This window comes from Anolis carolinensis, chromosome 2, assembly GCF_035594765.1.
Source record: "Anolis carolinensis isolate JA03-04 chromosome 2, rAnoCar3.1.pri, whole genome shotgun sequence".
Classification (NCBI taxonomy): Eukaryota; Metazoa; Chordata; class Lepidosauria; order Squamata; family Dactyloidae; genus Anolis; species Anolis carolinensis.
Window position 1 is genome coordinate 205289337 of NC_085842.1, and position 14606 is coordinate 205303942.

At 40.7% G+C, this 14606-nt stretch overlaps 1 protein-coding gene across 1 annotated transcript in view; it reads right to left on the reverse strand.

Moving 5' to 3' along the window:
* Positions 1–14606, reverse strand: part of fbxo10 (F-box protein 10) — a 41644-nt gene that overhangs the window by 12305 nt on the left and 14733 nt on the right. The window contains exons 4-8 of the mRNA XM_003223342.4: positions 9338–9487; positions 8055–8191; positions 5137–5207; positions 3558–3710; positions 1840–2115 (exon numbers count right to left, since the gene is read on the reverse strand). Of these exons, the coding sequence (XP_003223390.1) occupies positions 1840–2115; positions 3558–3710; positions 5137–5207; positions 8055–8191; positions 9338–9487 (787 nt within the window). The remainder of the gene's footprint in view (positions 1–1839; positions 2116–3557; positions 3711–5136; positions 5208–8054; positions 8192–9337; positions 9488–14606) is intronic.

The following is a 14606-nucleotide window of genomic DNA, read 5'->3' on the forward strand; positions in this document are numbered from 1 at the left end:
ATCCTTCAGACTGTTGAGGGGCCGAATTATCATTTGAAAAAAAAAAAAACGAACAAATTCCTATGCAAGCTGCATATGTCTTATTTGTAGTGCAATACAACAATAACAATTTTTAATTTTTAACAATTGTAGTGCAATACAACAATACAATATTTAAAAATGAAAACAATTTTAACCAAAATAAACCTATCAGGATTTCAATGGAAAGTGTGGGCCTGATATTGGCCAATGAGATAGTCAAGTTAATTAGGATTGTTGTTGTTGTGTGCCTTCAAGTCATTTCAGACTTTGGGCGAGCCTAAGTATAAAATATTTATTTATTTACTACCTTTATTTACTACATTTATATCCCACCCTTCTCACCCCGAAGGGGACTCAGAGCAGCTGTATGTACATACATTATATTATTAGCATAGCACAATATTAGCATTATATATTACTATATTGAACTATACCACTATACTGTAATATTATATGTAATATATAGCATATAATTAATATTATTATATGGTATTATTATTAGTATTATATTGTATAACATTATAATATTTTATCAATATTATATGTAATATTATATTATTATAATATAATACTATATTATATATAATAATAATATATTATTATTATAATATTATTATTATAATATTATATGTAATATCTCCCAGCCCCCCAAAAGGTCTAACTGCCATTCTGGACCAGAATGAAGAAGACGGGGCCAGGAAGACTTCTTTCCACCATGTCTCCTGTATCAATTTAATGATATAATAATATATAATAATATTATACTATACTTATATTATAATATATTGTATATACATGTAATATTAATAATATTATGATGTAATACAATGTAGTAATAATTATAATTCACTATTATAATTGTATATTTATATTACATGCAATATTACTAATAATATTGCAATATTAGTCGTATAATATAATATATTGTATGTATATATACTTGTAAACCGCCCTGAGTCCCCTTCGGGGTAAGAAGAGCGGTATATAAATGTCGCAAATAAATAAATAAATAAATAAATAAAATATATACAATATATTATATTATTAAAACTGATATAAAAATATTATATTATAAAAATGAGGGCGGGGGCCAGGTAAATGACCTTGGAGGGCTGCATCCGGCCCCCAGGCCTTAGTTTGGGGACCCCTGTTGTTAGTGTATAAATGGCATTGAATGTTTGCCGCATATGTATGTTCTGTTATCCGCCCCGAGTCCCTTTCGAGGTGAGAAGGGTGGAATATAAATACTGTAAATAAATAAATAAGTAGAATCATGGTATTATAATTCTCTAACATGAAAGTGTTTTCTGTAGTAACTTCACATCATGATCCCTCCCCCAGCTTCTTTGCAACCTCCCTTGCTACCGTGTTTCCCCGAAAATAAGGCAGTGTCTTATATTAATTTTTGCTCCCAAAGATGCTCTAGGTCTTATTTTCAGGGGATGTCTTATTTTTTCCATAAAGAAGAATTCACATTTATTGTTGAACAAAAAAAATGAACATTTTTTAAATACTGTACAGTAGTTGTCATCACAAACCAGCATAACCAGACAAACTGTGAATCCTATCAAGAATTTCTTGTTATTACCAATATTTCCATGCACAACACTCTATGGTACGTACATTTACCAATCCTGCATGCTCTGGTGTTCTGTTCGGCGGGCATGCTTCCAAACAAAAACTTTGCTAGGTCTTACTTTCAGGGGAGGCCTTATATTTAGCAATTCAGCAAAACCTCTACTAGGTCTTATTTTCTGGGGATGTCTTATTTTAGGGGAAACAGGGTACAGACAAGACCACACACTTTTGCCCACTCACCTCCATTGTGGTTGATGTTGTTCGATTCCACAAGAGCCACACTGATGGGTCTCCGGGAAGTCAGGCGTTCATCTTCACTTTCAAGGTCATTCTCCCAGTTGGCCGCTTCTCCCTCATCATTGAAATTCTCATTGCCCCCCTGGTTGGCAAGGTAATCATTGGCATCATCCTTGTGGCAAAACACTGCAATTCCGTAGATGCTGTTGTGCCCAATTTGGTTGTTTGTGATGTGAGGAAGGCTGGAGGACATCACCCAGACACCACAGCCCTTGTTGCCTATGGCCAGAGAAGGAAAACATGCAAACAGATCAGTCTTCCAATCCATACATGAAACTCAAGAGACTTAGGATCAAGAATCTTGTTCTGAAACTATAAATAAGCACCAAACTTAAGTTCTTGTGATGTCTCAGGGACCCTTGAGCCATCATAGATCAAACTGAAGAGGATATGGGTTTTTTCCCATCTCAGCAAGATTCTGTTCCATTCCAGATGTCCCCTGTTGACAGTTTGGTGCCAAAGCTAATTACGGAAGCCCTTGAAACAGAGCCTGTTTCCCCGGAAAGTGTTGTGTTTGATAGAAAGTCTTTTCTCAAAACACACCGCTCCCAAAAGGAGTTTCAGAGACGAAGTGCGAGATTAGCGGAGAGAGAGGATTATAATTAAACTAGTTCTCTTGGGAAGATTCAGGGAGGCTTACATCTGGCAGGTTGTTGTCATCAGTCCGTTTCCCTTGGGAAAATGTGGACTCAAACACCTGGTTCGGGGAGTTTTGAACTTCCATAGAAGTTCTGGGCACAGGCAAACCGTCGCAGTGTCAATGTGACAGTTGGAAAGTTAACATCGATTCTTGTTCCTGTGAATCTCAGCGGCCTGACGGTGCGCTACTCTTGAGTAGACCGGGAGTGCGTCCCGTTTCCCTGCCAAGACTGGACTGCGTTTCGGTTCCACCACGATCAACCTTGCCTAGCCTTGCTTCCTTGCCTTGCCTTGATTCCTTGCCTTGGACATTGAACCTGGAACTTTCTTGAGAGACCTTGCTTTATTCCCCACTCAAACTGCTTGGAAGTTTGAGTGTGTTTCGGTTATTGGATTTAAAACTTGAACTCTAATACTGGACATTGAACTTTAAATTACTGGACTATAATTGACCTTTCCTAAAAGGACTATTGCTGGACTATATACTCTGCTTATTTTTTCCTTTATTGCTTTAATAAAGATATTAGATTGTTTATTGGCCTCCATGTTGGTTTCCAGTGTTCACGCAGCCTAGAGGTGTTACAGTTCTATGGTCTAAATACCCTAAATGCACCAGATCCTGTCTTGATCCTGGAAGCGAAGCACAGACAGCCCTGGTAGTGTACATTTTGATACCAGAGCCCCTAAAGCAGGCATGGGCAAGCTTCGACCCTCCAGGTGTTTTGGACTTCAAATCCCACAATTCCTAACAGCCAAAAAGCCATCCCTGCTGCGAACAAGGCAAAAACAGAAAAACATAAAATGAAAGTATACTGTGTACTCAGAGGAGTTACTGAGGAATTTATGAATTCCACAAAGCATTTTTTCTGGATCATGCGTTTTCAGAAGGGAAACAACTTCATCCAAAATCCAACTCTACTACTGAGGACAGATTACGGCAGTCAACCAAGTGGGGAAGCAATGAAACTGAAGTGTAGATGTAACCCTGGGGGGAGAGTTCCATCTTGTCAGCAGATATTTACCATAAATTGTATTTCCTTCAATGAGGCCTTTCCCACGCTCGCCAACCACCACTCCATCCGAATATCCACAGCAAATTAGATTGCTTCTGAGGACTGGATCACCCCCGCGACGGATGTCAGCGCCTCCCCACTGGTTCTCTCGGATGACATTTTCTACAGCCGGGCCAGAAAAGGAGGTTAATAGAAGGACTTCACTGAAACAGTTCAAAAGGCATTACAAATTAGACTATTACAGGCACATGAAACTGACAATTCCAATGTCGGTGAAGCCAATTTCTGTATTTGTATGTCTGCAGCCACTTCCTTGGGGATAAGCCTGTGGCCCTGTTAAAAACATGTAACCAGCAAGATCCTCATATGTTCTGCTTATTTTGCCTTTTGACAGTATTATTTAAACCATGAGGTTTTAAGGGAGTGGATGTTTTTCTGGGCAATTAAAAGAACACTTCTGAAACTCTGCTATATATGTGTGTTTTTGTGAATTGGCATATCTTTGTCCCTAACCGTTCAAAGATATATCTAGGTACATCAGTTTAACAGCTGAGAAACCTGATTGCCTTGCATGAATGCCATTTTCTCAAAAGATTTTGGCATCATTTTCAAAAGAGTGATGACTTCTAACAAGGTCATGCCTTTCCAAAGATCATAAAATCTCCAAAAGGGTTATGGAGATTTCCATTTTCCAAAATGGGCAGCTGAGAAAGTGAAACTTTTGCTTTATGATATCTTAGTGTACACAATAATTATTTCAAATATTATGTGTAAAATGATTTTCAAGATAAGTATATCAGGTGCATATGAAACATCAATGAATTTGGTGTTCAGACTTGAGTTCCACCTCTAAGATATCCCATGAAAACAAAACTGAAATATGGAACACTTCTTGTCTTAAGCATTTCAGGTAAGGAATATGCAGTCGGGCGTTGGTCTTGAAACCATAGACTACTAGAGCTGACTGATGATTTGTTGAGTGTTTGAATGGACTGTTAGAAAACAATGTACATGCCAGTCATCCAAAGTAGAAAACTTAGTTAAAAATATGAGTTAGCTTGAAAAGAGACAACAAAGAGTGAAGTAAGAGATGAAACGGTGAAAGATAGGACTTCTGAGAGAAAGCAAGTTAGTGAGGTTCAGCTAGGACGATGAGATAGTGAAAGAGTTAGTGAGACGTCTAAGAACCAATTAGGATTTAGATGAGTTTAATAATTAACAAGAACAACTCAGCCTTGAAATTCGGTTGCCATAATAGCCTGTACACCAAGAAATATTTAACTACATCTTGAACTTTTGTTTTCGTAATTTACACATGGGAACTACAAATGTGTGATTAGGGTGGTTAATTTTAGATACGTTTGTAGGGGCAGCAGTAGCTTATGCATAAGAGTGGGACACATAAGTCTTCACACCATATTATGTGAAATGTGAGTGTTCGGGGGGAAATGGGCACAGAAAAACATGTTATTGTTATTTTTGAGGGCATGGGATCCAAGTTAACATGAATAAACATTCGGTTCCTCAAAACTGAGTGAGCATTAGAGCACAGCGAGTCCGACATAAAATACCCTTTTGTTTTTCACACCTGTTATTTGGCCTCGCCCGTTTTCATTCACAGCTATGCCAGCAGCCAGACCCTGGAAAATGTGATTTCCACTGGAGCAAAAAAAAAAAGAGAAAGCAGGAAAAATTGTATTAAAGCAGTTGATAATTTTGCTCAAAACACATTATCTGGTAGCCCAGCCCTGTCAGCCATAAGATGTCTTTACAAAACTCACTCTCTCCTCCACACCCATGTTTTTAAGGCCCCTTTCACACTGCCATTTAATCCAGTTCAAAGCAGATAATCTGGATTTGATTTGGCAGTGTAGAAGGGAACTAATTCACAAGTTTTTATCATGCCAAAGGTCCTGCTCAATTGAATATAATCACAAGTTGTTTGGAAGGATGACAACAACACCAAGCATGCTTTAGTATCTGAGAGCATCTTATTCTAGCATAATAGCACAATTGAGAAGGACGAGTCGGGTCTTAGTAATCTCCAAATTGGAAGGGTCAAGATTGTACTATTTTCTGAAATAGATGGGAAGCAGACCTGTCAGCTTTGTAGCAATTTCTAAATAGCCAGCTGTCTCAAGGGGGATGATTATGATGCAATTATTAAGTCTATGGAAATACGTGTCAAAGAACAAGCAGCTCAGTGTGGAGATTTCATTTTGATTCTTAGGCATGGTGTCAACAGCCGGTCCCCAATGCAGCACCCACGAAGGGCCATTATAATCAAGATCACTTTGTCACTCTTAAAACAAAAGGTGTTGCACTGATTATCTGTTATGCCAAAGACAATATTATTGCTATGCTCATTATTCCCAGGCAGCCTGTATCTATTTATAAGAGACTTCTCTCTTAAGTCTGCAGAGCAACAAGCACACCTATTTCACTAATTTTCTGACGCACTGTGGTCTAAAGGGTACATATCCACAGAAATGTAAGAAAATGGCTTCCAGGCCTTTTTTGGGGGGGGGGGGGGAGGGGGGATGCATCACACAATTCTTTTGTCAGGAAGGTCACTGCTGGGACAGGAGGGAAGTGATATCTCCCTGAAGTCGTATTGGCTCCATTTCTAAAGTGAATTAGGAATTACAGCCATATCCACAGGAGGGATGGTTCAGGATCCTCATAGATACCAAAAAATGTGGACAATCATGGCCCATGTCATTGAATAGCAGCAATGTGAATGTGTATGCTTCAGCATATCTATGTTCACACTCCTATTATTTACTAATACAGGACACAACAATCCACAGTCACTGAAAATCGTGGATACAGAGAACCCACTGTATTGTTAATCCCTTCTTCCCACACTCTCTGATTCTCTCTCTGTCTGGACAGTAAATAAAAACTCTCAACATGAGCATTATAGAAATGCTTAAACGATGAGATGCCACAATAAATATTTTGTAAAAGTTCTCCCCGCCTGCCCCATATAGTATCCTCAATGTTCAACTTTGCTTTACATTCTTTCCCAAGATACATATGTTTTTCCAATTTTCTTTTATCTGTAGGGAGTCTTTTTCTAACTAACCTGTCTGGTAGGGAAATGTTGCGTCGTACATCTTCCCAATCCTGGTGCCCTCAAGATATGTTGAACTACACATCCTATCAACCCCATGGCCATGATGCCTGTGTCCCCATCGAGACAGGCCCCAAAAGCGGGATCTGTCTCGGTTTTTACCGGAGGCAAGCAAACGACACCTCCAGTAAATACGAATTAATCTAGAACAAACCAAGACTTGTTCTCAACAAAACTCAACAATGTAATGGTAAAAAGAAAGAATAAATAAACAAATCCACCTTCAGGCATGGTGACCCAAAAACAAATAAATAAAATTTTGTGTATTTTTAGGTTTATTCCAAATTAATCCCTGAAAGGCCTAGGGATAATGTAGTATTGGGCCTGTGGGGACTCACTACTGCTTCTGCAGCCCCAGGGGTGAGTCTCCACAGCCATCTCGCTCCTTCAGGCTTTGAAAAGCCCGGAGGAGCAAAATGGCACCACCCCCTCTCTCCAAGCCCCAAATTCAGCTCCCTAAAACTTACTTAAAAGGTCCCTGGCCACCAAAAAGGTTCTCCTCGCATGAAAAATTACATGCGAGGAGACCAGGGAAGGGGGGCAAGGAGGGGTTTTCCTCCTTGTCCCTCTTGTCTCCTTGGGCATCATCTTCTCGTGCCAGGAGGACGCGAGAAGAACCTTTATGGCGGACAAGGATCTTTTAAATCAACATTTAGGGGAAACCAGGGGGGCTTCATGACATCCCAATTTCAATCGGGATGGCATATAGCCACCCCCCCCCCCCAATAAAGCTCTGGTGTGGGTGGACAGGTGTAAACAGAAACCTGCATCGAAGTTATTTAAACCCGCTTTGGTGTGGGTTTTGGTGCTGTCTGGAAGCGCCCTGGGATGATGGGCAATTGAGGATAATCTGGGGCATCTGAGGAGCAGCTGCAGGCCAAACCTTGATGAGCCTGACTGTTGCCTTCCATGAACTGTAATTATCAAGCTAAGTAATTTGTTCATCAAACAATTATTGTGTTCTATTATGCCAGAGAATGGCACAATATTTGTGCCCATTGGCTTCCGTTCCTTTTTCTTCTTTCCAGGAAACTCACGATGGCCTGATCCTAGTCTAAGGATCACTGCTTTCACATTCCTGAATTAAGAGCTCTATCAAGCACAAATCTTCTGAGGGAAGATCAATGCAAAGATAGTCATTTCCATGTTTCACTCTGGAAATCCTTGTTCTAAGGACATCCTGGTCACCTTCTAGAGGATCTCGAAGTTCCCCAGGGCATGTGAAAACCATTCCCCCAAAAATATTCCTCCTCTCTTTCAAAACACTTTTCAAAATGATCATTGTAAGCCAATATGTGCATTTGTGCCCACGTTTCCCATCTGAAATGAAAACTGAACATCACAAAAAAGGCTCTGGCTTCACCACCTACCTTACCAGAGGGTTGCCGTTATACAGAATGTAAATACCAGCCTCCTTATTTCCATATATTTGATTGCTTCGGATGACGCCTTTTCCGTTGCCAAGGACAACGATGCCAGAGCGAAGGCCACTGTGGATCCGATTACACTGCCGTTTTATTTGGGTCCCAGCACAACAAATTAAAGGAGAGAGGGAAGGAGAGAGAGAACCGACATATGAAGTGAAGGACTTGGAACAATAGCAGGAAGGTTGGCAAATAAACAGAACAAAGTGTCCAGGCTCTTAAAAGCAAAAACAATTTATCTGCGCCTGGAACATTGAGTTTTGAGTCTCCATGGAGAAAACCTGGCATTTCTGCTCTGACTATCCCCACTGTTGCTTCTTCCTCAATTTCTGCATGATTTACATCACACCTTGCCTATTTTTATCCTGCCAGTCATCAGGAAAAACAGATAATCTGATCCTGCAATTTCCAAATCTAGGGCAGACATAAAGTAGAAGATGAAAACCTTGTTAACTGCATGTCAGCTTTGCAGTGGCACCTTTGCTATAGCTTTGTGTACAGACGTTAGGAAGTAATAATATTTTACTGTGTGCTTTGAAAAGCTTTACCTGCTAATTTTTGCCACTCTTTACTGTTTAAGGCCATAGTGCATAAGCAGCCAAGTTATGCTCCCTCTACACAACTGAAAAAAATCTCACATTATCTGCTTTGAACTGGAATATATGGCAGTGTGGACTCAAATAACCCAGTTCAAAGCAGATATTGTGAGATTTTCTGCCTTGATATTCTGGGTTATATGACTGTGTGGAAGGGCCCTTACACATCCAAGTCAAAGCTCAGAAAAGCTTCTTTTTAAACTACAATTCACAGAAGGTAACATAGCCATGGCATCTCCATTGTAGAATGGACAGATCAATTTGGAACAAAGCCAGCAGCCTTAGGCCTACTATAGCTATCAACTTATACATCTAACCTGTACTTGTTTCAGCTTTAGGATAACAACACCGTGGTGGCATATGAATGAGAAAAACATCCAAGTTAATTCATCCAGCCTGCTGTTTCTTATCTCTCTCCAACCTAAACTGCCATGTTAAGCAATTATATATTTTTCCAGCATTGATTTCAGTGATGGAAATAGCAGTTGTGAAGAGGTGGATGTAGGCATCCCTTCCCATCTCCCACTCCTTGGTTAAAAATATCTACACTCAATGACAATCGCATTCCAGAGATGGCATGTTTGCTGTGTTGACAGTGAATTACACCCAATCTAGATTGGTGAGATTCAATACCAGGATCAGAGGGTTGGCTCCTTTTCGGATGTCCACACCAGCTTCGCAGTTGGAATGAATATTGTTTTCTGCAATCAAGCCCCCTGCACCAAGGCGCAGAAATATCCCTGAGGTCTTGCAGTGATGAATGTCATTCTTCAGCATTATGATCTAAAAGGGAGCGGAAGAGAACAAGATTGTTATCCAACTGGATTTATATAAAAATACCTGGGAAAGTCTTTATAAGAATAATACCATGAGGTTGTTGTGAACCTTGTCAACTACAACATCATCCCTGACAGATGGCTGTACAATCTCTGCACAAATTCTGAGAACTGGACTAATATCAGTTTAATGGCAGTGCAATATAATAGCCGGGAGCCTAAGCTATAGTACCGGACATTCCTGTTTCAAATATTGTTTCTGCTACTTTTATCCCAGTCAGTTTTATCTCATCTCAAGCTCATCCCTGGTATGTAAAGATAACTCTGCTTTTCTATTTTATAAGGTTACATTCAGGGTTACAGGAAGACTAGTTTTCCAATATATTTAAGAGCGCATGTCTACTGCTGCTTCTCACCACCAGCATCGTCACAAGCACATTATCAGTATATGAAAAAGGAGGTAATGGAAAAACAATGAGAATTAAAAAGATATGACCTCATTCCTTTGTAAGATTAACCCAAAGAGCAGTTTAAAAGTCTATGGACACAAAAAAGTAAGAGCTGTGTTGGATGACACTAAAGGCTTTGCTCAAGCCACATAGTACATGATCCTGGTGGACTGGGCATTTATTTGAGAAGCCACCAAAGAAGGAATGAGTTCAATTACCTTGTCACACTATTATTTGCCAGCAACTGACACACACACCATCTCATACAAAAACAGACAGGCAATTGCTGATTGCTTTATCTGCTAGGAATTTGCTTGTGTCTAACTCCTAAAAATGTTTGTCTGAAAGACTACCTTCCAAAAGACTTTTTTGTAGAGTGCTTGCCCACAGTCACCAGATTAACTTGTTTGCAGCACATTCACAATCTGAGAGACTGCATTCTAATTACAAAGGTTTCCTGTCTGGTGGGCAATTCTTTCTCACTCTAGGGCAGTGAGAAAAAGTACCTGAGTGCAAACAAGGCTAGTTTTGCGATTTCCATGTAACACGCCATCAAATCTTTTCAGCTGTGTTACCAGGCAGTGGTCTGACAACAGATTTGAGGTTCTCAGCAACTTGGGGTGTATCTACACCAGTGATTCTCAACCTTTTTTTGACCAGGGGCCACTTTGACCAGGGGCCACTCTCCAACATTAGTACCAAAAGAGTTACAAATCAGTTTTTGGTCAAATTTAGATTCAGTTTGATTATTTGGGGTGCTGATTCAGAAAACTGCATTGGATAGACCACATCAGCTCTAGTTTCTGATACAAAACATATGCCATCCAGTAGTCGCCATCTGCTTGCCCACAGAAAGCCCATATTTAATAATCTAGAAATGATATGGTCTATCCAATGCAATTTTCTGAATCAGCACCCCTAATAACTCCAGGAACAGGCCTAAAAATGAGACAAGGTGCCCCCGCTTACAGAAGCCACATGGAAGGCTCCGCTCAGGGAGAGGAAGGAGGAGGAGAAGCTGCAGTCAGGAGGCTTGTTGTCACACCTTTCGTGGGTAGTAAGCTTCTCCCCACCCGACATCCCCATTGCCTCAGCACTATAAGAGGGTTTCCTGAGACCAGTCACTCTTGTTGCAACTGTGTAGTAATGGTGAGGCTGCAGACTATATTCTAGTTCTTGGGGACCACTGGTGGTCCATGGACCATAGGCTGGGAACCACTGATCTACACGCGCCCAACTGGATGCTGGATCAGCCCTAGGTTTTCTCCCCATATGGACTCCATCAGTGGCTGCAGAGGCAGAAGGACTCCCCATTGTCCAGTCCACCAAACCATCCTAAATGTCTTTCCTTGCCCTCTATGTCACAACAGATTCCAGTCACAACCCAAGTCCTATCTATTCTCCATTGCTTACTGGGATGACAGGGCGATGGTGGAAGGAGATAAAAAGAAGAGGGGAAACCACATCCTCTCCTTCTTCATTTCCCACTGCTCTCCAATCACTCTGGTCAATGTAACTACAAGCAACAGAGAAAATATCAAAGACGATAAAACTTGTGTTGCGGCCAGAGACTGCTGTGACATGGGGTGCAAGGAACGGAAAGGGACAGGGACATGGGCCTGGGAAACACAAGATGGCAGTGGGAATAGTTGTTGACAGTTCCATTTGGCAATTGGCCCAACTGGCCCTAAGTCGGGGAAACCTGAAATTCTAGAACAGAATTTGGACTTTTCTCCAATATTGAGTAATGTGGGGCAAGGCTGCATTAAAGTAGCCTTGCCCTGTGTTATCCCAGACCAGCCCCATGTGACATTTGCCCACTAATCCTCATCTATACTGACCTCAGTAGTCAGTGTAGATGTGGCCTTGGTCCCTCTGATTTTCCGGACTTGGTCTGTAGACAACTTGTAGAAATTGGTGCCCCGGGAAAGGCAGATGGCCACTAGCTCAGAGATGTTTAAAAAGAACTAGAGACATGTGGATGAGAGAGAAGGCCTACCAACATCTAATGGACTTTGGAAAAGTCACTTTCTAGATTACAAATTCTCCCCACTATGATGCCCACTGGTTATGTCCAAAGAAAATAAGCAGCAGGCAGACTCCCCTGTAGAGGGATGATTTCAGCTCACAGCACTCTCATTAATTGATTTCTTGCATCACAAAGAGGTCAGATGTTATTAGTTTACAGAGCAAAAGAACAGCAAAAGCAAACACCCACTACCTAAAATGTAATCTACACAGGCCAGTGAAATTGGGGGGAAATAACCTCAACCAGGGTGACACCTTTAATCCTGGAATTGTTTTATTTGAGCAAATAAGTGGCTTAAATATTCATGCATATAATTCTTTCCCAGTTAAATAAACCTTTAAAGCCATGTCTGACAAGCGTAAAGAAACAAATCTACAAATTGCAATATCCTCGCCTTAGCGAGCCCTGCATATCGAAGATGATAATTAAATTACAACTCCAGTATTTGCTCATTTGAAAAGGTAGCTCAACCCCCAATCTGTTAATTAAAATGCAGGGAGGAAGAGAGAAAGATGGCTGACTTTCTTTCCCTATTAGTCACTCACCACTGGCCTGGCATGGAGGTCAAGGTCTGATCAGAATACTAAGCCTGGCTATCCAGTGTATTAACAGAGAGGAAAACAGTGTTATCCACTAGTAATAGGCTGACAGGTTTTACAGCTATCTTAACTTTGATTACAGGGGTCCAGCCTTAGCAGCTTACAGAAGCTGGCTTGCTAGGTCTGTGCAGCCACAGCCTGGGAATATGGTCATGAATGCCATGCCTGGGGAGCCTCAGCCAATGAGAAAAATCTTTGGGAGACATTGTCCCCGAAAAATGGAGAGCCAAAAAATCCCTTGCAGCCTAATCAAGGTACAGTAGAGTCTCACTTATCCAAGCTAATCGGGCCGGCAGAACCTTGGATAAGCAAATATCTTAGATAATAAGGAGGGATTAAGGAAAAGCCTATTAAACATCAAATTAGGTTATGATTTTACAAATTAAGCACCAAAACATCATGTTATACAACAAATTTGACAGAAAAAGTAGTTCAATACGCAGTAATGTTATGTTGTAATTACTGTATTTACCAATTTAGCACCAAAATATCATGATATATTGAAAACATTGACAACAAAAATGCCTTGGATAATCCAGAACCTTGGATAAGCGAGTCTTGGATAAGTGAGATTCTACTGTAATCACAAACATGTGGAGATGGCTGCTGGCCATTAAATTATAGAATAGGTCAATTATAAATGCCACAGGTAGGTGATGATCATGTTTTCTGCTGTCATGGAGACTAGGACCCAGAGAAATGGGTTCAAATTACAGGAAAGGGGATTGCACCTGGAAATTAGGAAGAACTGCTTGTCCATAAGACCTGTTCAATGGTGGAACTCTCTGCCTCTGAGTGTGGTAGAAGCTGCTTCCTTGGAGACCTTTAAACAGAAGCTGGATGGTAATCTGTCAGGGGTACTTTGATTGTGCCTTTCCTGCATAGCAGAGGGTTGGAGTAGATGGTCCATGTGGTCCCTTCCAACTCTATGATTCTATGACTTTTAAAATGCCGTTTTAAAAACAGTGTCTTGTTTTTCTATTGTGTGTGTGTTTCAGGAGTACTCTTGGCCTTCTGCATCCATGGGTTCTACATTCACAGATTCAACCAGTCAACCATGGCATGAAAATATCTGAAGGAAAAACTTCCAAGCAGCCAACCTTGATTTTGCCATGTGCTGAGCACTATGCTCATGTGTAGGCAATGGCATACCCTGCCGTAGGCTCTGACCATTTGACATATCCTCAGGCTCTCTCTGGCACTCGTTGGACTGATTGTACCACTGTATATAGTAGGATTTCAACATCCATGGATTTTGATATCCATAGGAGGAACCTGGAACCAAACCCCAGCAAATACCATCACTTTGAGGGCCATGGAAGAAATAAAATAATAAAATAAAATAAGTAACAATACTTCAAATAAAAACATGGATAATATCTGAAACCACAGCCATAGACTGATGCCTATTGAATATAAGCCTTGGGAAAGTAGCTTTTCAACTATACTTCCCAAAACTCACACCAGCATGGCTGCTGTTCAATAATCAACAGTCAAAAACAGTAATTTTCTCAAGTTCTCATTAGAGATCCTTCAAACGAGATCCTTCATGCACAATGGCAAAGTACCTTTTGAATACCAGATACTAGAGACACCTTTGTGTCTTACCTCTGAATAATGATATAGCCAGGAATTGCCTTTTTAGGGTTGGACATAGAAAACTGGGAGGAGGGGGGTTGTAAACAAATATGTTCAGAAAATCAGTCTGTAGAGTTGTGACAAGAGATCTCTGTCACAATCTGAAATTTTTAGGGTCCCAGATAGTATCCTTGCAAGAGTTTTCTTATGAACTTGAATGTGAAATTCCTGATCTACTAACAAAATGATGCAATGTGTCCCTAAGAGCTGCCTAATTCAAAGGACTGAAGCAAGGTCATTGTAAAACAGTGGTTCTCAACCTGGGGTCGCCAGATGTTTTTGGCTTTTAACTCCAGAAATCCTAACTAGCTAGTAAACTGGCTGGGATTTCTGGGAGTTGTAGGCCAGAAACATCTGGGGACCCCAGGTTGAGAACTCCTGCAGTGTAACACAGCTCTGAACATAGCTACT